Here is a 25,467-nt window from a genome sequence, read left to right as displayed (position 1 = left end):
TGCCTTGTGTGCCCAGGGGAACTCAGACCCAGGGAGAACCTGGCCACGTTCGCTCTCTCTTCTCGCCTTCCACCCATCCTTAAACTGTCCTGAAACTGCCTGCAAGGAGAGGAACAGTTGCCTTCTGATTTTTCAACCTTCTCAAACCCTCTTCTCACACGACTTCCTGGGCGATAGCTCCCTCTCTCCTGATTTCCAGGCCCTTCCTCAGGGCTGCTGTTCTCATTTCTTCTCAAGATTTCTATTGCTCAGCTTTCTTCTTAACTAGTTGGGCCAGGTTTTTTCAGAGTTACACTTAATAAACTTTTTCTACTACTCCCATAGACAAATTTATCTCCTTCCAGTCACCAGGTTCAAGATATATGGCATCCACGTCACTTTGCTTACCTCTACACCTGCCCATTTCTAACCTGTCACCAAGCACTGTCAGATCTCTCTCTCCACCACAGAATGGGTCTTGTCTGGGTTTATACTACAGCCTGTTTTCTGGTCTCTCTTCTCCAACTTTGTTCCTCTCCAGCGTATTCTATACAACGAAGGAAGGGCGCCCTGCCTGAGGGTACTTGAAAAGGTTTATGGAAAACTAGAATTAGAATTTTATTATAGTGTACAACCACTTTGAAATCCAGCCTTGTCTACCCCAATACATGTTTTTCATGAACTTTTTGAAGGCCTTATTTGAAGGCCTTATGTATGCACAGGTATAAAAGGCAATCGAGCTGTAAGCTGCAGTTGAAAATCCTTACTATTTTCTCATGTCCTTACATCAAACCTCAAATGATTTATGTAGGCTTCTGAGGTCCTTTAGGACGTGACCTGGCCTAACTCTGCAGACTTGTCCTCCTTGCTTTTCACCTGAATCTCTCCCCCAACCCCATCCCCAGCTCCTTTGCTCAGGCAGCCCTCTTCTCTCCCACGTGTGAGACACCACTCAGTGGAGGCTCCCACAGCCTGACGAAACAAGCAGTGTTTCTCCGAGGCTGGGTTTCAGATGCCACCCACACAGGCTGTGATGTTATCAGATGATGTTATCAGATGATGCAATGTGTAAGGCAATCTTCCCCCACCAAACATGCATTTCCTCATCGACATGCAAAATCTTGCAAGATTTTGGGATGTGTAGAAAATCTGTACAACATTAAGTATGTCTCATATACTCTATGTTTTGTAAAACCTCAGTATCTCTCAGATACTCTGATTTGCTTTCATCCTCCTAGAATGCCAAGAGGAGTCCTAAATAAGCCTCACAACATGGTCAGGTGTCAATTCTCTTTGGCAAATTCCATGACCTTCCCATTAGAACAGAATTGTAAATTGCTACTATTGCAGGTATTATAGCATAACTTCCTTTGTATTCCTATTGTGCTCTTTTTACAGTTTATTTATTTTATTTGAAAGGCAGAGAAAGAGAGACAGACAGATGACAGAGACAGAGACAGACAGAGTCAAAAAGACTGAGCGATCTTCCAGCCCCTCCACTCTCCAGATGCCAGCAACAGCTAGGGCTAAGACCAGCCAAAATGAGGAGCTGAGAACTCAGTCTGGAGCTCCCACACAGGTGGCAGGGACCCAAGCACTGGAACCATCACTGCTGCCTCCCAGGATGCACATCAGCAGGAAGCTGGTTGGGAAGTGGCAGAGCTAGGACTCGAACCAGGAATGCGACAAGGGACGTCTTAACCACTATGACAAACGCCTGCCCCTCATCTGCTCTTTTTGTTTTCGAAGTAATAAATGTACAGTTTTAAAATCAACGAGGATTTTGTATGCAGTATTGACAGAATAACAGATTCAAGTCACCCTTCCCACAGAGAAACACCTAAGAACACTGGAAAACTATACAAAACATCTGTTGGAAGGCACTGGAGAGATACTAAGGCAATAATGTCAGCAGGGCCAAGATCTTGACAAGGACAACAGAGACAGGTGAAACGGTGCTCAGGGCTGCTCCGCCCCCCTGCCGGGACATTTCCCAGTCTGCTAATTGTTGTCAAGAAGTGGAGAAGCTAAGCAGAGCTTCCTGCGGTGCTCTGGCAAGGGTGAAAACAATGGAGTTCTGAGCGGAAGATTCAGAACAGACCTGGTTAATGCACAGTCTTCCAGATGGCACACACAGAGGGCTACAGCCAAAAACGCCAACTTGAGAATCTACCCTAGAAGCTGCAGGCAGCCCAGTTCTTGCATGTTTATGGTGATTTGTTCCTATCTTTTGAAAGTTATTTATTTGAGAGGTACACAGAGACAGAAAGACAGATAAAACATGTTCCTATCCACTGGTTCATTTCCCAAATGCCTGTGATGGTCAGCACTCACTTGGGCTGAGGCCAGATCTAGGTCTCCCACATGGGTGGCAGGAGCCCAGTACCTTGAACCATCACTGCTGTCTTCCAGGGTCTGCATTAGCAAGAAGCTGAAATGAGTACTTTGTAGTGGGAATTGAACCCAGGCACTCTGATATAGGATGCAGGTTTCTTAACTGGTGTCTTAATTGCTAGTCCAGACACTTAACCCCCTGTTCCAGTATTAACCAAGCGACAGAAGCAAAGGCTATGCTACACACAGAAGGAAACAGTGCAGGGTTTCAAATTATCTCCATAATTTAAAACAGCAATGCCTGGCTTTTTTTTTTTTTTAAAGCATGTGTATTTATCTCAGAAATACCAGGAGACAAGACTAATGGCTAAAAACCAAGGGGGATAAAAGCCACACACACAATAAAAACGAGCCCACAGGTGATCCAGATATTAAAAAGTTATTAAACCTGGACTTGAAGAAATTAGATAATAAAACACAGAACTTCCCCCACAGAAACAAACTACAAGGGTACTTATAAAAGTTTATAGAAAAATATAATTAAAAGATGAACTCAGTACAGAAAAATATTTGAAATCCATGTAGTTCTTCCACAATGTACATCTTCCACGAATCTTTTGAACATCCTTGCTGTACATGAATTTCAAAATTACATGCACCAAAATTAACTTACTTTTTAATTCTGTTTTACATAAATGTCTGGAAATTCCCTTGTATAATGAAATGATATTCTAAAACTAAAAGAAAAAAATGACATTTGCAATTAAAATCAGTCTTGAGGTAGGCATCTGGCCTAGTGGTTTAGACGCTGGCTAAGGCCCCAGCATCCCATACTGAAGTGTCTGGACTCCAGCCCCGGTTCTAGCTCAGGCAGTGAATTCCTGGCTCCAGGCTGTGGCCTTAGCCCAGCTCTGGCTGCTGTGGCTACATGGGGAGTGAACCAGGAGATGGCAGACCACTCTATCTCTTGAATAAAGAAAAATTAAAAAATTCAAATCTTCATAGAAGGGACTGAAAGCAGAACAGACACATCTCCGGAGAGGAACAGTGACCTGGGAGGTAAACCAAAAGCAAATACTGAGCATGGAGCATGGAGAGGAAGAAGGAGTTTCAAAAATCACCATGTAAAGGTCTAACACCTGGGGAAACTAGGATCTATAAAGAGGAAGAGAGAAAACGAGGAGGAAGCAGTATTTGAAGACACAAAGGTTAAGAGTTTTTGCAAACTGATGTAAAGCACCAAATCCTACTTTCCAGGAGTACTACAACCCAAAGAAGGATAAATACTCAAGAAAACCCATTTAGGCACAGTGCTTCAAAGCCAAAGCTGGAGAAAATTTAAAAAGGAGGCAGAGGGGAAAAATAAAACCACATTACCTGTATAGCTGACTTCATAACAGAAATAAAGAAGCCAGAAGACAATGGGATAGCATCTTCAAAGGGCTGGGAGAAAGGAACTGCCAACCTACAATTTTATAATAAGTGAAATTATCCACCAACACTAGAGGCCAAACAAAGGCATTTTTAGACAAACAAAATTGCAGAGAATTTGTCACCAGTGGATTTGTAGTAAAGGGAATAATGGAGCAAATTCTCCAGGTGGAAGGGAAATGACCCTGTGTGGAAACACAGGAAAGGGTGGGGCTGACCCTAAGTGAACAGCAATGGCGTGAAACATGACTGGGACTGAGACTGACATCTACGCAGAATTAAAACCCACAGCCAATGATTGGAGAACAAGGTAAATGAAGTTAAAGTGTCCCAAGATTCTTGTGCTAGACAGGAAGAGCTACACAGAACAACCTACCTTAAAGAAATAAAAAAAAAAAAAGCATAGTAAATGAATGTACAATCAGTAAACTAATCAAGGGGAAGGATGCAGAATTTGACCAATGCATTGAATCTGAAAGAAGGCAGAGAGAGAGTAAGGAACACTACCATGTGTACAACACACAGAAAACAAATACTAAGATGGCAGAATCAAACCCCATCACATCAGTAACTACATATAAGTAGACAAAATACTCCAGTCCAGGAAAAAAACTGTCACACCAACATACAACCCCCCGCCCTGAGACACACAGACCCAAAGAACAACCACAAGCTCACAAGACACACGCGAAATATAAGCATGCAGAAAAAGTGAAAACAAGAGGATGGGAAGAGCTGGATCATACACCCAAAGCACAACAAAGTCGTCTACACAGAAAATGAAACTGCACAGAGATAGGGGAAGACCTACATAAATGGAAGAATGTGCCCTCTTCACAGATTACAAGACTCAGGAACACAAAATTATCAATTCTCCCCAAATTGATTCAATAATAATCCCAATTTAAAACAGGGCGTTTGTCTGTAGAAATTGACAGGCTGAAGCTAAAGTTTATGTGAAGATGAAAAGGGCCAAGAACAGTCAATAAGAATGTGAGAAAGACTAACACAGCTGGTCTCACCAGACATTAAGACTTGGAACAGAAGTGTAGTCCTTAGGAAAATGTGGTACTAACAGAATAACAGGGATTAAATCCACTGAAAATAGGTGCACCTACGCATGCATGTTCAGGTGACAACCACACGGCATGGAAGACCACTGGGCAAAGAACGGTCTTTTCCATCGCTGCTGTTGCGCCAAATGAGTAGCTGCGTGGAACACAGGGTGAACCCCTACCACACACACACACAACTCAGCTCCACATGGATCACAGTACTAACTATGACAAGTGAGATAATAAAGTTCCAGAATATGACAGTACCTTCATGACCTCATACAGTCTCAAATGTTTAAACAGGACACAAAAAGTCTTAACCATACAGGAAAAGAATGGCAAATTTGTATCAAAATTAGAAAACAAATCACCCAAAAACAACTTTAAGAGGATAAAAAGGCAAGTCACAAGATACAAGAAATAGATATCTAAGCAACAGATAAGGAAAAGATGGATAACCCAAGTTTTCAAACATTGGCAAAACATACAAACTTTGTAAAACAGCCATTAAACATAGAAAACTTCAGTGGCATAGTTCATCAGAGAAACGTAAGTTAAATCCATAATGTGACACTACTACACAGCACCAGAATAGCTAAAATTAAAAGGCTAACAAGGGGCCGGCGCTGTGGTGTAGCGGGAAAGCCACCACCTGCAGTGCCAGCATATGGGTGCTGGTTCGAGTCCTGGCTGCTCCACTTCTGATCCAGTTCTCTGCTATGGTCTAGCAGTACAAGATGGCCCAAGTTCTTGGGTCCCTGCACCCATGTGGGTGACACAGAAGAAGCTCCTGGCTCCTGATCCGTTCAGCTCCAGCTATTGCGGTCAATTGGGGAGTGAACCAGTGGATGAAAGACCTCCCTCCCTCCCTCTCTCTCTCTCTCTCTCTCTGTCTAACTCTAACTCTAACTCTAACTCTAACTCTAACTCTAACTCTGACTTTCAAGTAAAGAAATAAAATCTTAAAAAAAAAAAAAAAAAAAAACCAAGGATGTAGAACAAGTGGAATTTTCAACATTGCTCAAAGTATACTGAACAGACAGAGTCTTTGGGCGAGCAATCCACTCCCAGGTATGCATCTTGAAAATGTTTACTTGCTCTCACTAGACAACTCATACCAGAAATGTTCATAATAGTGATTTTTTTTAAACAACCCAAATTTCCATCCAAGGTTTAAAGGCTAACAACAGGCACATTTGTACAATAAAACACTCTAGAAAACAGTGGAAATAAAAAGACTACTACTTGTCCTGTGAAGGAGTCTCACAAAAAATAATGCTCTAAAGGAGCTAGACACAAGGGGACACATACTGTATGGTCCCATCTGTTCAGCGTTCAATAACAGGCAAAAGGAAATTGATGCTGTTAGAAGCCATCAGAGTTTGCCGAAGGAGAGGCTCAGAGATCAGGAGGGGTACAAAGGAACATCTGGGAGACCAAGAATGTCCTATTTCTTAACCTTGGTAGAGGCTTCTTGGGTGCATCCAATTTATGTTATTTAAGAGGCAGTGAGACAGAGAGAGATACAGACAGATGGAAAGATTGTACATCCACTAGTTTATTTCCTAAACATCTGTAACGACCAGGACTTGGAGTTGTGTATCTTATCTGGGTTTCCTACATATGTGGCAAGGACCCAACTACTTGAGCCATCCATTACCTATTGGGTCCCAGGGTGCACATTAGCAGAAAGCTGGATTCAGGAGCAGAGCAGGGGCTCAAACCCAGGTACTCTGACACGGGATGAGTGTCCCCAAAAGCATCTCGGCCACTAGGCCAAGCACCTGTCACAGGGTACATACAATTTGTGGTAACTTATGAAGGCATTCACTTAAGACATATGCTGTCTTTGGTATATACTATAATAGTTTATATTTCAAAAGCAAAAGTCAAGCAGTAATACTATATAATAAAAAGCAATAATCCCAAATCCTCCCTTCCCCATCTGAATCCCACTTCTAGAGTGGCTCAGTTTTAGTTTTCTTCCAGTATTTCATAGTTTTGGGTAATCTGCTTACATTGAATCTCCACAGTTTTTCACTTTTCAGTATGTTTAGACTTCTCACTATGGTAACATTTGCTATTTGGTATAAGTTTCTGCTTTTCTTAGCTGATGGCTACACAATCTGGTCCTTATAGAGACTCCTGTTCAGGGAGTCTCCTGGCTTCAGGGGCAGTAGGCATCACCAACACTCAATCAATTATCCCTGATCCCCACCCCGTAACGGGGCAGCACAAACAAGTTTGCCTCTCATTGGCCTCCCCAGCCCCGGAGACCCAGGGGTTTGTATCCATTTGGCTTCAAAGGTTACCACTCATCTAGGTCCTTCCATCTTTGCAAATTTCAGTGACATTTTATTTGCAGTCATTCCTTCTCTTTAGCGGGATTTCAGAAATCATGGATAGATCTGGGCATGTGTAATTACTATTTAATTATTCTTTGCTTATAAGCCTATTAGGGGTGAGCCACAGATGCTTCAGGGAGATCATATTTTATTAGTTTTTCAATACTGAACATCAAGCCCCAAAGGAGGACATGGAGAGTACTTGAAAAATATGAAGGTACTTCCAAAAGTTAATGGAAAAAGAGAATTAAGAGATAAGTTTATTTTGGTACCAAATTTTTTTTGAAATGCATGCATTCAAGGGGTCTTCCGAAAGTTTCCAGAAAATGTGTATTTTGAAACCCATGCAATGTTTATTCACAATATGTATTTTCTGCTAACTTTCTGGAGATGCCTCATATGCACAGATTTCAAATTTCTTAGCACCAAAATAAACTTATCTTTTAATTCTAGTGTTCCCTGTGAGCATTTTAGAGTCTGCTGTATGTAATGAACTGCTGGGGACATAGAGTCAGGCTTATTTGACAACTCCGTGACCTCCCTCCCCAGATCCCTAAGTGGTCTGCACCAGGCCCACGGTCTCACCTGTGTAGTGCTCATTGCCTTGGGCAGCACAGGTGAGGAGCTGCGCCATGGAGGAGCCCACTGCCTTAGAGGTACTTCCCAGGTCCTGTGCACACTTCTCCAGCTAGAAGAACATCCAAGGAGCAAGAGAACTTAGAAAACAGGTGTCCTGAGGTTTTAGTGCAATTCAGAAAAATAATGCAGCCCAAACCTTGAGCCCTAGCTCCTTCCCAGTGCATACACCTATGGTGTTAAACAAGAGGAGCAGTTGGCTACAGAGGAGAGAGCACAGCTGTAGACAATCCGGATACAAACGCCTGCCCCTTGCCTCTAGTCACTTGCTATGAGAGACTGGGCGAGTTCCTGCACCTCGCCAAGCCTGCTTCCTGAAGAGATCATAACACTGAGGCTCAGGTTTTCAGAGAACTAATGTCAGTTCTCAACAAATGGCAGCTATTAGTATTATACCTTTAGAAGCGAATTTAGAAGGTCTGCAACAAATCCTTAGTGGGGATTAATTATGCCTTAGCAGGAAGTGGGCACACATCCTGTGCCACCTTCCTTGACATGGGGGACCATCAACCTTGCTCAATTGGATCATTACACTTGGCACGGCTCCAAGTGAAAGGAAACACAATGGAAAGAGATCTTTGGTGAGATAACTGGGATTACGGAAATGGGCATGGTGTTTGCTTCCCACGAACAGTGTGTCACCCTGCTTAGTAAACCAAATAAAACAATCAAAGAACAGAGTTGATCAAGGCCTGGGGTGTGGATAATTACTTGATGACGACATGAGGGTAACATTTTGGAAGAAAATTTCTGGGTGAACCACAAGAGTACACAAAGGCTTCCGGGAACACTTGTATTTTAAACCCCAGAAGCTGTTTCCCAGGAGAGAAAAGTGCCTTCACAAATAAGCAAGCTAGCCACCAATAACATGGTGCACACACCTTTCAAAGCTAACCATTTCTTTCAAAGTTACATGGTGTTTCTCACATTCTAACTGTTCTGTTCTTGCACATTAAGGTAAAATTCGTGCCAGGCCAGTCTTTCCAGGGTTCACTGGGGTACAGGTGTTTGCAGAGACTCCCAGATGCCTTTGCAAAGCTGCCGACCCCAGAATCAATCCCAAATCTGTCATTAGCTGGATGTGCCTATTTAACTGACTCACCCTCTCTGAGCCTGTTTCTCCATCTGTATAATTAGGGGTAACTTGATGTAACAAATGTTTTCTGACTACTTCCTGTGTATCAGGCTCTGATGAGATGCTCCTCAAGTTACTTTACATGCTAAAATAGTTTTGTTCATTCAAAGAGCAGCAGTAGTTAAGGGTAGTGGCTTGCAACACGAAGGACCAGGAGCCTGGGGTTGAGGATCTAGATTCAGACCTTGGTTCAGTCACTAACTGATAGAACAATGACAAGCTCTGTGCCTCAGTTTCCCCAGCTGTAAACGGGGATCATAGAGCCTGACTGTGAAGGTTGCTATCAGGATAAGCTGGACTGTGTGCTTTTATAGTATTTAACAGGTACTTAATAAATGGTGGCATTTTGTTGGCAATGTTCAGGAAGGTGAGAAAACAAGTATATGCAGATGAGGAGGACAGTAACATTTGACCAAGAGCACCCTAACACGAACATCGGGGGTATCAGAATTGGATCATTTTGTTTGCCATGGTGGTATCACTGAATTAAAGGTGTTGTGCATCCCAGCACTTTGCATTATGTCGTTTATTTCTTAAAACTCTGGATTGTAGATCATCTTTTCTGTGTTTACCAATATGACCTCATTGCCACCATCTCACAGGAGACGGGACTGCTGAATAGCTAGCTGATGATATGGCTGGGTCTGGAAGCCGGAATTCCTATCTCTGAATCAGTTCCTCCCGCTGCACTGGGCATTCTTTTCAGAAAAAGGACCCAGGATAGAACGCTGGCCAGCAACAGGAGCATTGCTTATGAAGAAGAATAAACATTCATAGAGGTCAGGTCATTCTTGGCCAAATATTAAAAAAGGCCCGACGGACTCCCCAACAGAGGACTTCCCAGGGGGATCGCTGTCTTAATGCACTCCTAATGCAGTATAGTTGTCACCCCTACAACTTCCAAAGCCTCCCCAGTACCACCCTGACCACGGAAAAAACCCCCAGCTTCACAGGAGCAGCAGACTTACCGTTTCCCCAGGCAGTGGTTTGAGCTGACTTTCCACAGCTGCCATCTTGGCATCCTGCAGCTCATTCTTAAGGGTCTGTACTGTGTTCAGAGCTGAATCGATTTCCATAGGGCCACAGGCTTCATGGGCCTGCAACAGAGGGATGCATAGGTGACACTGTCTGCTGGGGAAATGCACCCCAGTACTCAGTGACACATGATATGCCTTTGTGGACAGACCCAGTGATTTTCCAAAGCCTGCAGTAGGAAACCAGAATGGCAGGTGTTGCCCAAGACAACAAAGTCATGCTCAGTCAGGACCTTCTACGTATATCTCATGAATGAATACATTTCTATCCTCCTTTATAGTCCATTTTTATCCAGAAAGCATTTGCTTGTCAGACTCAGAGGCTCTGGGTTCTAGAGAAAGGATACCCAGCTCAGTATGTGTGCAGATGCAGACTTGGGAAGGAGGTAGTAAATGAAGGCATGAAGAATCAAACCCAGAACTCTGGGAACAAGTCTCCATCAACCTTATGACAATCTTTACAGATTCCTGGAGTGCACGTCATTATCCTTTAATAAAGAAGATTACAAAAGTGCTTATCCTTTGGTAATTTGTTTAAAGAAAATGACTTTATTCTCTTGAGCATTAACAACACTGGTCTCCAAATGCTTTAACGGCATGCCCCCGACACACACCTGTCACTATATTAAATGCACACACAGTTACTGATCAGTGTACTGAATACTGGGAAGTCATCATTTCTTTTCTCTTTTAGGTGATAGTAACTACAGTAGGAGTAAGTATTAATTAATTGATTTGGTTTTTATTATTTTTTACAGGCAGAGTGGACAGTGAGAGAGACAGAGAGCAAGGTCTTCCTTCCATTGGTTCACCCCCCAAATAGCCGCTACAGCCAGCGCTGTGCTGATCCGAAGCCAGGAGCCAGGTGCTTCTTCTGGTCTCCCACGCGGGTGCAGGACCCAAGCACTTGGGCCATCCTCCACTGCACTCCCAGGCCACAGCAGAGAGCTGGCCTGGAAGAGGGGCAACCAGGACAGAATCCGGCACCCCAACTGGGACTAGAACCCGGTGTGCCGGCGCCGCTAGGTGGATTAACCTAGTGAGCTACGGCGCCGGCCTAATTAATTGATTTTTATGTGCCAGTACTACTAGGGGAGAAACTGAGGCACGGAGAGCTCAAATCAGTGGCTTGGGCTATAAAATCAGTCAACAGCAGGACCAGAATTTAAATGCAAGCAGTGGGATGCCGGAGCCTGGATGCTTAATCTTTACCCTGTATTTAGAAATGTCCATAGCTCTCAGTGTCCTCCAAGGACAGTCTTGCTTGTGCCCCATTGTGAGACCCACTGCTCCACACCAGCTGTTTGCTATTACTCCAAATGTAGACGTTCAGGCTCTGTGACCGGATTGTTCAGAACCTGCATCTGAAAAAGCACCCCCAGGTGATTCCAGTGCAAACGGTCTCAGGGTCTCTCTTTTGAGAACCACAGCTCAGAACCTTTATTTATTTTTTCGTTGGATTGAGCCTAAAGTTCTGGATGATTTTCTTTAGCAACGCAATGCACTGTTCAAATTAAGAATTCAAGTCAGTTACTTCCTTCATAGCCATTTATAGTGCTGCCTGCTTTTATGCAGAGATTGCTACAAGGATGAAAAATGAATTTATGCTAGAACTTCATGCTAACACCACAAATAGAGTAGTAACGAGGTCTTTTGGTAATTAATACATTCCAGAGACAGTAATTTATTTAGTCTTTAATTGTGTTCTACTGAGGACCTTGTTAAGGTTGAAGGTTTCCGTGTAAGATATTGAAACTTCCGGACAAGAAAGAAAACACACAGGTTGGCATTGTGGTGCAAGAAGATTAAGGTGCCATTTGCAATGTGGGCATTCCATATGGGCACTAGTTCATGTCCCAGCTGCTCCACTTCCAGTCTAGTCGCCTGCTAATGCTCCTGGGAAAGCAGCAGCAGATGGCCCAAGTGCTTGGGTCCCTGCCACCCATGTGGAAGACCCAGAAGAGTGTCAGGCTCCTGGCTTTGGCCTGGCCCAATCTTGGCTGTCATAGCCATTTGGGAACTGAACCAGCTGGTGGAAGATCTCTCTCTCTCTCTCTCTCTGTGTGTGTGTGTGTGTGTGTGTGTGTGTGTTGCAGTCATGCCAATGGGACAAGTCTGCCGAGAACTGGGTAGCACACACACCACACCAGCAGTGAGAATCTAAAAGCTCCACTCCTGCCACACTAACTGCAGTGACCAGGCTAAACTTGCCTTCTGTGAGGCGGTGCGCAGCTCGGCCAAGCTGGTCGCCAGGTTCTTGGCACACTGGCTCAGCTGCATGGCTGCAGCCTGGTCGCTCACGGTGGGCACTGCAGCCCTCGCGGAGGACACCATCTTGCTTCCTGGCTGTAGAGAGAGGAACACAAAGTCAGGTGGCTCCTAGGCAGCAAGAGGTATGAGCAGAGACCCAAGAGAAATGCCTCCCTGGCACACAGAAATTATTTTCCCCTGAGAAAAGGAACATGAAACGTCAGTTACTTTCCTGCTGTCCCTACTCCCCAACAAACACTGCAAATCAGGCACTGTAAGGCAGTGCATTCTAGAAATGTTAAGAACAGAGAATTCTGTATTAAGTAGGTTTATGTTTCTTAGGATGGCATTTTCTTGAGTCTAATACACACCCAATGAGCTCTTTGGGAAAATGAAGGCAGATAAATAAAACTAGTAAGTTAACAACATATCTTCCAAGACAAAATAATTTCACCATGCATGGATGCCCCGGTATTTATATACATATTCTCAAAAACAAGATCATACATTTTTTTCCTGTCTTACTATCTTCCCATTTCCCGTACTCTACCTTTTTAGTGGCTGTATAGTCGTCCACAGCATGCAGCTGTTGACATGTCTCAATCCCCTACTGTTCAGCATGTTTCCATGTTTTCCATTATACTAAGGAATAGTAAGTACTTGTATAGTGAAATTTTTGAACACATTTATGATTCTCTTTGCTTGTAAAAGTAGAATTTTAAGGCCCAGTATTGTGGTGTAGTGGGTAAAGCCATCACCCCACATGGGCACCATTTCATGTCCTGGAGGCTTCACTTCTGATCCTGCTCCCTTTTAGTGTGCCTGGGAAAGCAGTGGATGGCCCAAGTGCTTGGGCCCCTGGTACCCATATGGGAGACCTGGATGGACTTCCTGGCCCCTGGCTTTGGGCTAGCACAGCCCTAGCTGTAATAGCCAGCTGGGGAGTGAACCCGTGCATACAAGATCTCTGTCTCTCTGTCTCGTCTCTCCCACTCTCTCTGTAACTCTGAAATTTCAAAAAAAATGAATCTTAAAAAAAAGTAGGGGTCAGCGCCATGGCATAGTGGGTAAAGCTGCTGCCTGCAGTGCTGGCATTCCATATGGGTGCCGGTTGAAGTCCCAGCTGCTCCACTTCTGATCCAGCTCTCTGCCTAGGAAAGCAGTACAAGATGGCCCAAGTCCTTGGGCCCCTGCACCCACATGGGAAACCCAGAAGAAACTCCTGGTTCCTGGCTTTGGATCAGCTTGGATCTGGCTGTGGCGGCCATTTGGGGAGTGAATCAAATCTCTGCCTTGGCCTCTCTGTAACTCTGCCTTTCAGATAAATGAATAAATCTTTTAAAAAAAGTAAAATCTTAGATCAGAGCATACATATTGCTAAGGCTTTTAGCATATAATAAAGGTACTTCAAAAAGTTCACCCAAGGGGCCAGCACTGTGGTGCAGCAGGTTAAAGCCCTAGCCTGCAGCACTGGGATCCCATATGGGTACCCATTTGAGTCCCAACTGCTTGACTTCTGATCCAGCTTCATGCTTGTGTGCCTGGGAAAGCGGCAGAGGATGGCCCAAGTCCTCGGGCCCCTGCACCCACATAGGAGACCTGGAAGAGGCTTCTGGCTTTGGATCAGCTCAGCTCTGTTGTGGCCATTTGGGGAATGAACCAGCAGATGGATGACCTCTCTCTCTCTCTCTCTGCCTCTACCTCTCTCTGTAACTATGTCTTTCAAATAAATGGAATAAATTTTAAAAAAAGGAGTTTACCCAAAAATCTAATTATAAGTTATTTCTGGTACAAAAAAATTTTAAATCCATGCAATTTTCATGAACTTTAAAAAAAACTTCATTCATAAAATAAATCCCTACTGTAAAATATATGTAGGAGTGGGCGTCTGGCCTGGCAGTTGAGGCATCTCACATTCTACACTGAAATATCCTGGTTCAACACCTGGCTTTGGCTTCTGACTCCAGCTTCCTGCTAATGTAGACCCTGGGAAGAAGCAGTCATGGCTCAACTCCTAAGTTTTCTACCACCCATGTGGGAGAATCTGGCCCCAACCCAGGCTAGATGTTGCAGGCATTTTGGAGTGTCAACTAGTGGACGGGAGCCATCTGTCTCTCTGCCTCTCAAACAAATAAAAAATAATAGTAGTATACACATTCACACATACATACATGTATGTGGTTAACATTTGAGGAAGTTCATAAAAGCTGTCATGTTTTATCTATGCATGATGGCGTGAAAGAACTTGAAATATTAACCAAAAAGATGCATCACTGAGTCCTACAACTATGGGTTGAACCTGGACAAGGAAGAGGAATTGAACTGCATAATTCCATCAACTGCTGAGGATATTCAAGTAGCAAAGAACTGCTGATGGAGAACTTGAGTTCTCAACGATGAGATTATATTCTTTATAAGAACTGGCAGAGAGGAGCTGCTAGGCTCTAAACACAAAGAGAAGGAAATGGAAAAGCCAGATGCCTGGTTTGATCCGTTTCCACTGTATATGCAGGTGATGAAATGCCACAAGGTACTACATAAAAATACACAAGTATTACATGGTATTCAAAAGCACCAGTTAAAGTTGAGGGACTCAAATATAAAAAGCGTATTAATGGGAGTTTCCCCACAACTCAATATTCTCATTTATTCAATTTTCCTTACAATGAATCTGCCTGAGCTACAGAGACCAAGAAGCCTGAAGAGCTGCACAACTGCCATCGGCAGGATCCCATCGTTGGGAAAGATGCACTCATCGCGTCTCTGCTCCCCACCCGCGAGGAACAGCACTAGGCACTCTGAGCACTGGGGAATCTAAAGCAAGACCCAGCTCGGGGCTGTTCACCAGCAGGTGCATCGGATGACACATTTGCTCTCCTGGAGGAGAAATACATGTGAGGCTCCTGAGAAAAATGCGTCGTGGGTCTCCGGGCCCAGGGCAATCTCCCTGCATACCAGCATTTTGCTTTGCTGCCTACCTCTCTCCAAATTGAAAATGAAAAGAAAAGGCCTTCAAGGCCTGCTAGCTGCAAAGACTCAGCTAAGGCTGTGGACTTCATTCATTCCTCCTCTTAAGGGCAAGGACAGCTCCTGACCCAGCAGGGGCTCTGGGCAAGACCAAGGTCACAGCTCTATGTTACCTGGAGAAAGTTCTGGCTGGAAATGATGAGAGCCAGCTGGGCGCTGAGGTCTTCTGTTTGAGCCTGGCTCCCTCTCACACCCTGGACCAGCTGCGGGATATGATCAGCCACCGCCTGCAGGGAGCAAGGACATCAAAGCTGAGCACAGCCAGAAGGGGAACAATGACCCAAGTGAGTTGTCTTTTGGATGTGCCACCCAGCCCCAGGAGATTACAGTGCTAGGCCGGGGGTCTACACAGCATGTCTGCCCAGCTGGGCCCTTGCCATACCAAACCCCATCCCTCAGTGCTTTCCTCCTACACTCCCCCAGCTGGCCCTGAAGGTCTCAACATGTTTGGTTGAAGATGACTCTTGACAGTAAGTCTGGGTAAGAATTGCCCTGGCTGCAACTCACTTGCTGGCTCACTAGGTTTGCAAACATAGAAACCAAGAATCTGCACTATTCACAGGTGGATCACTGTAGGCACAGGCTCCCCGGATCAGAGCAGAGCGAGGAGAATCTCTCAGCAACACATTCCATGCTCTGGCTCTGGCTCTGGCTGGGCCAGCGTGCATCCTGGGTGCCAGCTTTCCTGCTGTCATGGCCCCTCCCTCTCTCCTTATTTCTCAAACTAGAAAACCCATGCTCAGGATACAGCACAAGGGAGCAGCACTCTGTGAAGGGGCGGCTGGCAAGTGACCATCACCTGTAGTGCCTTGGATGGCACCCCTTTCCCTTACCCTGTGCTCCTTCTACCTCTCCCCTCTGCACCCACAGCCCTGGATCAACCATGCGCTCGGAGCTGCCAGCACCGTGGCCATCACCGCTGCAAAAGGCGCCTGGAGCTTCCTGGCCTTGTGACCCAAATTTTCTCCAGGAATCCACTGCACAAGGAGTTAACAAAAAACCCTATTTTTTCCGTGGACTTTTCCTAGGCCCCTTTGAGGCCCGCTGGTTCCAGGGATTGGTTAACTTTCCCTTCACCACTCCAACCTGGGAAACAGAAACCTCCTCCTATCCTGGCAGTACCCTCAGAGACCTCCTAGAACCCTCAGTCCCTGTGCAAGAGAGAGACAGAGAAGGCTCGTCCTGTGAGGGAAAGCTCCAGAGGGCCGAGGGATCCTGGGCCTGCTGTCCCTGAGAACTGCGCAGATAGACAAGGGCTCTCGCTGAGGCCATGGCCTCCGCGACATGAGGGGCAGGCGCTCCTTGATTTTCCTGCCTCCACTTGCAGTGGAACCAAAGCTCAACGGGAAACAAACTCTTCTGCTGCAGAGGCCACACCCTCAGCGACAGCCCTTGACTTTCTGCGCAGTTCTCAGGGACAGCAGGCCCAGGATCCCTCGGCCCCGTGGAGGGGCATTCTGTCCTTAACATGGTGACTGGCCACGATCGGAAACGGGAAGAGCCAAGAAGTCCCACCTCAAAGGTCACAGCCATTTCTGGGGGCTGGCACTGTAGCATAGCAGGTAAAGCTGCTGCCTGTTTCACCTGCATTCTGTACGTGAGTTAATTTAAGTCCTGGATGCTCTACTTCCAGTCCACTTTCCTGATCATGGCCTGGGAAAAGCAGCAGAAGATGGTCCAAGTGCTTGGGTCCCTGCCATCCACGTGGGAGACCCAGAAGAAGCTCTTGGCTCTGGCTTCAACCTGACCCAGCCCTAGCTGTTGCAGCCGTTTAGAAAGTAAACCAACAGATGGAAATTGAAATCAAAATTGAATTCAAAATTTCTCCCTCTCTAACTCTTTCAAATAAATACAAAAAAAAAATTAAAAAAAAAATAAAATAAAAAAAAGGCCGGCCCGCGGCTCACTAGGCTAATCTTCCGCCTGCGGCGCCGGCACTCTGGGTTCTAGTCCCGGTTGGGGCTCCAGTTCTGTCCTGGTTGCCTCTCTTCCAGTCCAGCTCTCTGCAGTGGCCCCGGAGTGCAGTGGAGGATGGCCCAAGTCCTTGGGCCCTGCACCCGCATGGGAGACCAGGAGAAGCACCTGGCTCCTGGCTTCGGATCGGCACAGCGCGCCTGCCGTAGTGGCCATTGGGGGTGAACCAACGGAAAAAGGAAGACCTTTCTCTCTGTCTCTCTCTGTCTCTCTCACTAACTCTGCCTGTCAAAAAAAAAAAAAATTAAAAAAGCCATCTCTGAAACAGAAGCAGTAACACCCCTCGCGGATGAGCCATTATTTTACAGAGGTTGGAGGAAGGAGAGAGAGGGTCATCAGTTCTCCTAACGCATGCACAGAGAAGCAGGCCGCCCTGGTCAGCTCCCACTGCAAAGTGCGAACACCTCCAGGGGACTCCAGACAGACCCTCCACCCACTCCCAGGAGAAGGCTGTGCACTCGGATTTTGTGCCTGGCACAGTTCACAGAGTGAACTCCCTGGGCCCTCAGAGAAGGCCACAAAGGTGTTGAGGGTGTATTTCAGTACAGCCTCATCACAGCATCAAAGCCATGGCCCCAGGGAAACACAGGCAAGTGGGCACAACGGCACCAAAGCACCAGGTCACGGACGCCACACCGGGCCAGGCCTCGAGGTGTGATTAGGAGCAAGCAGGAGGGAAGCTGCTACAGTCAGTGAACGCTGAAAGCCTCGACCCATCTCTCAAGGAGAGGCACTGCACAAACTCAGTGCTTCCTTCCGGGCTCCGCGTCCTCAGAAGGCCCCGTTGTGGGTCTTCTCTGATTCAGTCTCTCGCAAAGGAGAGAATGTGGACAAAGGAGAGACAACGCCTGAAAGAAACACATAAATCTCCCTCCCAACAGGCCCATCCACTTAGTGGACAGAAACCAGACGTGTGTCCACCTGGAACATGGGAGCAGGAACAAACTGGATTAGGGGCCTGGATAATCTGTCTTAACCGAGTTAGCAGGGCACCTGGCGTTCTGACGCCAGCGGGGTGATCCACAGCGGACCCGGGGGCCAGCATGCGGGCAGCTCACCTTGCAGCTCTGGACCAGCTGCTGCTGGGCTGCGGGGTTCTTGTTGGAGACAGCTGCGTTCTGGGAGGCCGCGATGGTCTGTGTGGCTGCAGCTGCAGCCTGCTTGGCAGCAACCTGCAAAAGAGAATGGAACACGGGAGTCCAGATTTTGTAGCTACAAACGCACACACGCACAGGACGTGCGTCCTCTCCACTCCAGGGCTGGCGCTGGCATGGGTCTGCTGCTCTGAAGGCAACCCAGGAGCAGAGTCTGCCTTCTGGAAATCACGGAGGATTCTAACCTTACAAAGCCCTGTTGTCTTCCTGCATTTCACATTGCCTGGGGCAAGTGATAACGTGAAAAGCTCAAGGTCTGGCACTCATTTGTCTTCCTCAGTGAGACAAGGGACAATGCCAGACCATCATGGCACTGATAAGCAGCTCTCATCTAAATGTTTTAGGGGAAAAAAACCACATCTGCTGCAAGAAGCACAGACTGATCTCCTTGTCAAGTACAGATGCTGGTGCCCATGACCTCCCTCACACAACTCTCGGGACCCTTGGTTCAGGAATGCAGAGTCTTGGGGGCCAGGGTTGTGGCACAGCAGGTTAAGCCACTGCTTGTGATGCTGGCAACCCATATGGGCATAGGTTCGAGTCCTGGCTGTTCTGCTTCCAATTTCGCTCCATGCTAATGTGCCTGGGAAAGAAGTGGAAGATGGCTCCAGTTTTTTGGCCCCTGCCACCCACATGAGAGACCCAGAATCTTCTGGCTTCGGCCTGGTCTAGCCCTGGCAGTGGTGGTCATTTGGGGAGTGGACCAGTGGATGGAAAATGTCTCTCTGCTCCCCCCACCCTGTAACTCTGCCTTTCAAATAAATAAAATAAATCTTTAAATTAAAAAAAAATGCAGGGTCCGTCCCACCAGGGCACTTCCTTGTGTTTACTCTGTCTTCTGATGGCAGCAGGGTTCCACTTCCTTCCAGACTACAGTGGACTGCCCAGGAGGGACGTGTCCCCACACGGGCAGGGTCTCAGCCTCTGCCTCCCCTCATTTGACTTAGGGTTTGCTAAGCACACTCTTGAGAGCAACTGTTGTCCCAAAATAATTTGTGCTCCTTACTATTTCCAACTCTTGCCATTCTGAAAAAATGACAGAAGCATTTCTCACCGCCTTGTACTCCTGACCACCCCAGCCTCGCCACTACCGCCAGTACTCCAAAGTCTCTGCCTCCTAAGGAAAGCCCCAAGGAAGTGGCTGTCTCGAACTAACCACAAACATTTTCAGCAAAAGGTCCTTCCCGAATGTGTACATCCTTAAATACCAGAAAACAACAACAGTGAGACTGTTTTCCTCCTGGAAAAAATTCCGCATTCTATTCCTGCATGTTCAACTCAGCTTTCTGACCGCTAGGATCTGAAGCAAGTTTTCAAATTGTGCGCTTGCCTAACCACTGAATGATTCTGTTATCCTGGATGTAGCTTTTCTTATGTGGGCATCATCACTCTGTCGGTTTGACTACTTTTCAAGTAACTCCTTGTTATTCTAAAGGGGTCCCAGGAGGCCAGCCCCGCTCCTGACCTCCAGCCGGTTGATGATTTTTTTCTTAATAGCGTTCTGGGCAGCGGCGTTGGTGGCCACGCGGAGGCCTTCGGCGGCTTCTCGCAGGCGCTGCTGCTGGTCCTCGTTCTCCGGGTTGGCTGCAGCACCCTGGCAAGGTGAAAACAAAGAGTGGGAATGGCCCAGAGGGCAGCACGCCACAGGCGCTGACCTCACGCCTGCAGCTTCGGGCTCTCCTAGGAACAGAAAGTGACTGACAGGGCAAGCCCACCACTGTGCACAGTATCTTTCTGATAAAGATGTTTCTTTTCACCACAAAAATCACCTCCCAGGAGACATTTCAAAACTACACGGCCAGACAGTGAGAAATCTGGCGGTATCCACAAGACACTGGGGATCCCTTGGTAATCTACACAAACTATCTTGCAGTCAGAAACCAATGCTTGGAAAGACGTTCAGATAAATCTCGTCTCTATCCATCTGTCTCAGGGAGAATTTTAATTGGCACAAGCACAAAAGTGATATATGTGTCTTCATGTCACAACTGGGACATTCTGTGGCATAATTCAATGTACAAGACTAAGGTTCCAGTATAAACACAGGGGTAAGTGGCGGCAGTGATGGTGGAGGGAGGGAGGCTGGGGAGAGAACAGGGACCACATGGGAATACCACCCAAAAAGATGGTAAGAAGATGCTGTCAAGGAAAGACCATACCTAGAATCCTCATTCCTAGAGAGACCCGTTGGAAAGCCAAGAAAACTATAGCTGGGACCTAAATGCAATGGGTTAATGAAAGCTAAAATCCTTAGCCTCGGGGTGGAGGAAGGTGCAGGTGCAGCCCTTGGCCATGATCCATGGCCCCTTTACTATGTTGTGCAGTACAAAGTTTCTCAGGAATCTCTGTAGGTTTTATTTAGACGTGTAGGATTCTCTAGTAGGGAAAAGCTAAAGGGAATATAGGGAGAAGACACAATTTTATTGCATAATAATTCAACCAAGACTTAAAGCCCATCCAGACTTGCTCTCCCAACTATCATAAAGGCCAAGATGGAGATTTTTCTCGCAGCCCTGGACGCTTTGCCATCAGTGCTTCGTGCATACAAATCAACAACTTTCTAAGAATGCTGTAGGTCAATACTTTCTTGTACAAAGCCAAGAGAAGGCAGGGAAGACAGCAGAGAGAAGCTCATTGATTTATCAAAAATCAATTTTCTCAATGTCTGGATTTTCCAAATGGCCCATTTGTCAAATATACCAATTTACAAGAACCTATTTCTTTGAGCTCCTTACAAAAGTTACAGCGATTCGTACTGGATGGAGTGGTTTTAACAACCGTGACAAAACTGCCATGGCTATGCTCTCTGAACAGAATCTCCTGGTCTTCAAACTTCACCTGCTTAGAGCTGTCTGCATTTCATGTTTCCAGCAATTACAAGTTTTATTTCTGCATTTTATGTGTGAAAGGACCGCTTGGGCTCCTTTTATATGCCTTAGGAAGTTTATAAAACTCATTTTATTTTTCGGGTCATCAGGTATTTGTTATGCTGTGCCTTCATGGATGCCTTGGGTAGAATGTGAGCTTAGTTTTGCATTTTCAGCAGTTGCAAACCAAACACTTCACAATGATGTGGACGTGCTGGAGCTTCATCACCAAAGTCTTCTTCATGCCAAATGTGTATCGGTTATCAGGGCCTTTGAAAAGTTCATGGAAAATGTGCATCACATAAACAAAAACATATATATTTATTACAAAAACCTTTGCATCATAATAAACTTACCTTTTTTATTCCTTTTCCATGAATCCTTGGAAGTATCCTCATACAGAGTACTAATCTTGGCCAGACTTTTTCCTGATCATGAAATTATTTGTTCTGCTTTTCTAGCCAAAAATTTTCCTGATCGTGAAATTATATTTTCTTCATATTAAATATATCTTTTGAAAATCTAGCCACATTCTGTAGTTATCAATAAAATTCAACAAATTAAAATATTCCAACAAAGTGACTTTAATTAAAAGTCAAAAGAATTTACAACACTTAATGTTGTCCTATCTAATATAAATTTCCAAAGTCACATAAATATGCAACAGAAGCAAGTTTTTCCTAACTTAGAAAACAGTTGGTCTGATTGGCAGTCACCTTGAGAAATAACTGTGCATGCTGGTCCTGGGACAGTCTAGGTTATTTAACAGTAGGTTTGCCCTTTTTGAGTTTTAGTTTTCTTGTTTATAAAAAAAGACACTGACTAGACTTTACCTTATTAGTCTGGCACAGGTAACGTTTTGTAAGAATGGGGGTTTGAGATACCTGCATGTAAACTTAGAAGAGGAAAGAAGGGGAAAAAAGAGTAAAACCTTAAAAAACCATCAAGCAGGGTACAGAACTCTAACAGGTACCTTCTGCTGTCAGACTGGCCCTGGCCCTCCCTCCCTCCTACCTAGGAGAACCACTAGGAACTCTGCCCCTCGCGTGACATCATAGTGCTGCAGACGAGCATGAACCCCTGCGGTGTTCACTGCACATTGCAACCCACGGTAAGGGGAGGATCCGCACACAGGCAGACACCACTGAAGGACAGGACTGCTCTCTGTGTGGTCCGCAGATTGTGTCGCGCCAGCCTCACAGACTTTACTTAACACCAAGTAGGAAGTCTGTGACGTCACCAGGCAACAGGCTCTCCTGCTCAGGGTTTACCGCTGACAGAGTCATCGCTATGCTGGTGCCTGACTTGTATTTGCATGAACTCACCTGCTACTCTGATGGAGGCCTGGGGGCTGGGATGAGGTGTGGAGACATTTTAGGAATCTTACACAAACAGAAATGATGTTTTGTGGAGAAAGCTGAAGGTGATCTTTATCTTCCTTTTTATAATTATTTGCCTTCTCCATTAATTCCACAAGATGTATGTTGGAGGCTTATTTTAAAAATGTATAAAAAATGCCCTTATCCAGTTAAAACAGCTCTCATTCAGAGGTATGCAGCAGAATATGCTGTAGAACACTCTCTCTCTCTCTCTCTCACACTCACACACACACACACACACACACACACACACAGTCTCACCCGTGCCTTCCTAAATGGAATCTTTGCAGGTGGGAACAAGGCATGTACTCTGTGCGAGACTATGAAACAGGGTTTTAGAAACATCATGCCATAGCACGGATGTCATCAAGCACAAGGTTCTCTCTCAACTCTTTACTCAAACTGTTATACAAGTTCAATATTCCTAACCTGCAAACCCCAAATCCAAAATGCTCTGAAATCCAGAACTCTCTGAGTGTAACCTGATGCTCAAAAGTTTTAGATTGTGGATTTCTGGATTAGGGATTTTCTATCAGTTAAGTCTATGTGAACGTTCTAAAACCCACAAAAATCCCAAATCTCAAACATTTTGCAGAAGGGATACTCGAACTTATACACTATTTAAAATATCTACTGGGATTTGAAGAACAGTGAGGTAGGAAACACCCTACCACACGAAATCTTGATGGCTATCTGATAAGTCATTTGGAAGGTAAGGTGACACGCAGGCTGCAGGAAGAGAGCAGGTACAGGTAAACTGACTACTGGAGATCCCGAGTTTAAATCCATCACCACACTCCATGCAGCCAATAGTGATGACCCAATGGAGGAAGAGCCCTCACCAGGCAGGGACCCTGCTGAGTTGGCAGCACTGCCCTGATGAGTTTCCTTGCCACATTCAATGACTTCCTCAGCAACCTGCACAAGTTTAAAGGCTACAAAGCTACAACAGGTCTTTAAGAAACACAAACACCACGCAGTTGTCCTGCGGGCACTGCAGTGTTCACTTTTCAAATAAACCAAGCCAATGGAATACCTTTGCGGCTTCCACCATGCGGGCAGTGGAGTCGGCCAGGAGTTTTGCTGCTGCCAGGAGCTTCTTTGAATTCTCCATGTCAATTTCAGCCTCTGCATCTGATCTCATGGCATTGACGAGGTCTGACGTGGCCTGAGCCAGCACCCGGGCCTGGCGCACCATCTCACCTGCAGGAGACACAGGGGATACAGCTGTTCATCTGCTTCCCAAAGGCTGGTGAGACCTCAGGAGCCAGTACAGTTTTGTCCCTGTTTCCCCCTCGCAAGTGAAATGCAGGGAGCTGAAGCTCCATGCTGTACTCCTGAGCAATGCACCCAAATCAGACCCAGGACTGAAAATATGCCCTGTGGCTGCCAAGGGGGTCCTCCTCAGACACATCCAAGTCCATCCTTCAACAATGAGGGATAAACAGGAGACAGTAGCCAAAGAGCGGCACTCTGCAAAGAGAGGGCAGAGAATAAATGACGTGCATTTACTTTTAGTGAATACTTGTTTGGAAACATTGGTGGGGTGAGCATTTGGTACAGCAGTTAAGACACTGTTCTTACAGCAGAGTGTCTGGGTTCAAGTTCCAGTTCTAATACCAAGTCTAGCTTCCAGCTAACGCATACCCTAGGAGGTGGGGTGATGGTTTAAGTACCCGCATCCCAGCCACCCACATGCGAGACCTGGACTGAGTTCCAGGTTCCTGGCTTTGTCTTGATCCTGCCCCAGTTTTGTGGCTATTTGGGGAGTACACCAGTGGATGGAAGGGCTATCTGTCACTCTTTCTACTTTGAGATTTCTAGAAAATTCCCTATAATAAATTCAAGAATGAACATAGGACAATATTTTTAATTTTGGATTAATTTTCATGCCACCTAACACCAAATGGATTGTATTACATGATCCACTATTTTGGTACCTGGTTCTCACCAGCAGGAACACAGACCCCAGACGCACACTCAGATGCCCACATGTCACTTTGCCTATCACTATTTTCTTTGCATCTTCTTTTCTTCCCTATGCTGGTTTTCATCCTGTATTATGAATGGTTTGATCTTATTGTGTCTGCCATTTTACTGAAATTTCTTTCCATCTCTTTTTGGAAGTGAGAGGAGTATACTAATCAACATTAGAAATAAAACTACTCAGATGTAAGGGATTTCTTCTTCTCCTGGAGGTTGAGTGAGAAGAAGACTGAAGCACTGTGACCTTAAAGTAAAAGGAAAAAGCTCTCATAAAAATCAAAATGTCCTGAACTCAAGTCACTGTCCTGGATGGGATCCTGGGAGGGTAAAGAGACAGCAGCAGCAAATGGATGAAATTCTAATCCTGTCTGCTGCTTACTTAACAGTAATGTCCAGTGCTGGCCTCCCAGCTCTCAGAATTGCACTGTGCATTAGGGAAGATGTTAACTAGGAAGGAAACTGGCACGGGGACTTGGGGATGCTCTGTATTACCTTGGCAGCTTCTTTGTAAATGTAAGATATTCCAAAAGAAAAGATTATTAAAAAAAAAATCAAAATGTGCAGATCACTGCTACTTTGCTAAATCATCTAAGAAGGATATAGAAGAACACAAGGAAATTTAATATAATATATAAAAACTCGTTACGCAGGATTTTTCTGTGCTGGTGAGGAAGTAGGAAACAGGTCTTTTAAAAACCACTGCTATGGGTGCACATTGTGGATCCTTTCTAGAGAGAAATTTTGCAAACACATTTAAAATTAAAAATGTATGTACTGGGGCCAGCACTGTGGAATAGCAGATAAAGCTGCCACCTGCTGTGCCGGCAACCCATACGGGCACTGGTTCGAGTCCCAGCTGCTCTACCTCTAATCCAGCTCTC

The 25,467-nt window shown here is 45.6% G+C and overlaps 1 protein-coding gene across 42 annotated transcripts in view; it reads right to left on the bottom strand.

Annotated features, from left to right (window-relative positions):
• TLN2 (talin 2) overlaps positions 1–25,467 on the bottom strand; it is a 479,276-nt gene that overhangs the window by 113,482 nt on the left and 340,327 nt on the right. For all 42 annotated transcript variants that reach the window (XM_070054308.2, XM_089310520.1, XM_070054305.2 and 39 more), the window contains 7 exons: positions 23,637–23,803; positions 19,820–19,948; positions 18,259–18,372; positions 15,340–15,453; positions 12,161–12,295; positions 9,884–10,012; positions 7,730–7,832 (listed from right to left, as the gene is read on the bottom strand). In XM_070054308.2, coding sequence (XP_069910409.2) covers positions 7,730–7,832; positions 9,884–10,012; positions 12,161–12,295; positions 15,340–15,453; positions 18,259–18,372; positions 19,820–19,948; positions 23,637–23,803 — 891 coding nt within the window. The remainder of the gene's footprint in view (positions 1–7,729; positions 7,833–9,883; positions 10,013–12,160; positions 12,296–15,339; positions 15,454–18,258; positions 18,373–19,819; positions 19,949–23,636; positions 23,804–25,467) is intronic.

Source organism: Oryctolagus cuniculus, chromosome 12 (genome assembly GCF_051225735.1).
Source record: "Oryctolagus cuniculus isolate XC-2025 breed Fujian yellow rabbit chromosome 12, ASM5122573v1, whole genome shotgun sequence".
Classification (NCBI taxonomy): domain Eukaryota; kingdom Metazoa; phylum Chordata; class Mammalia; order Lagomorpha; family Leporidae; genus Oryctolagus; species Oryctolagus cuniculus.
Note: the sequence above shows the minus strand (reverse complement) of the source record. Positions and strands in the feature narration are given on the sequence as shown.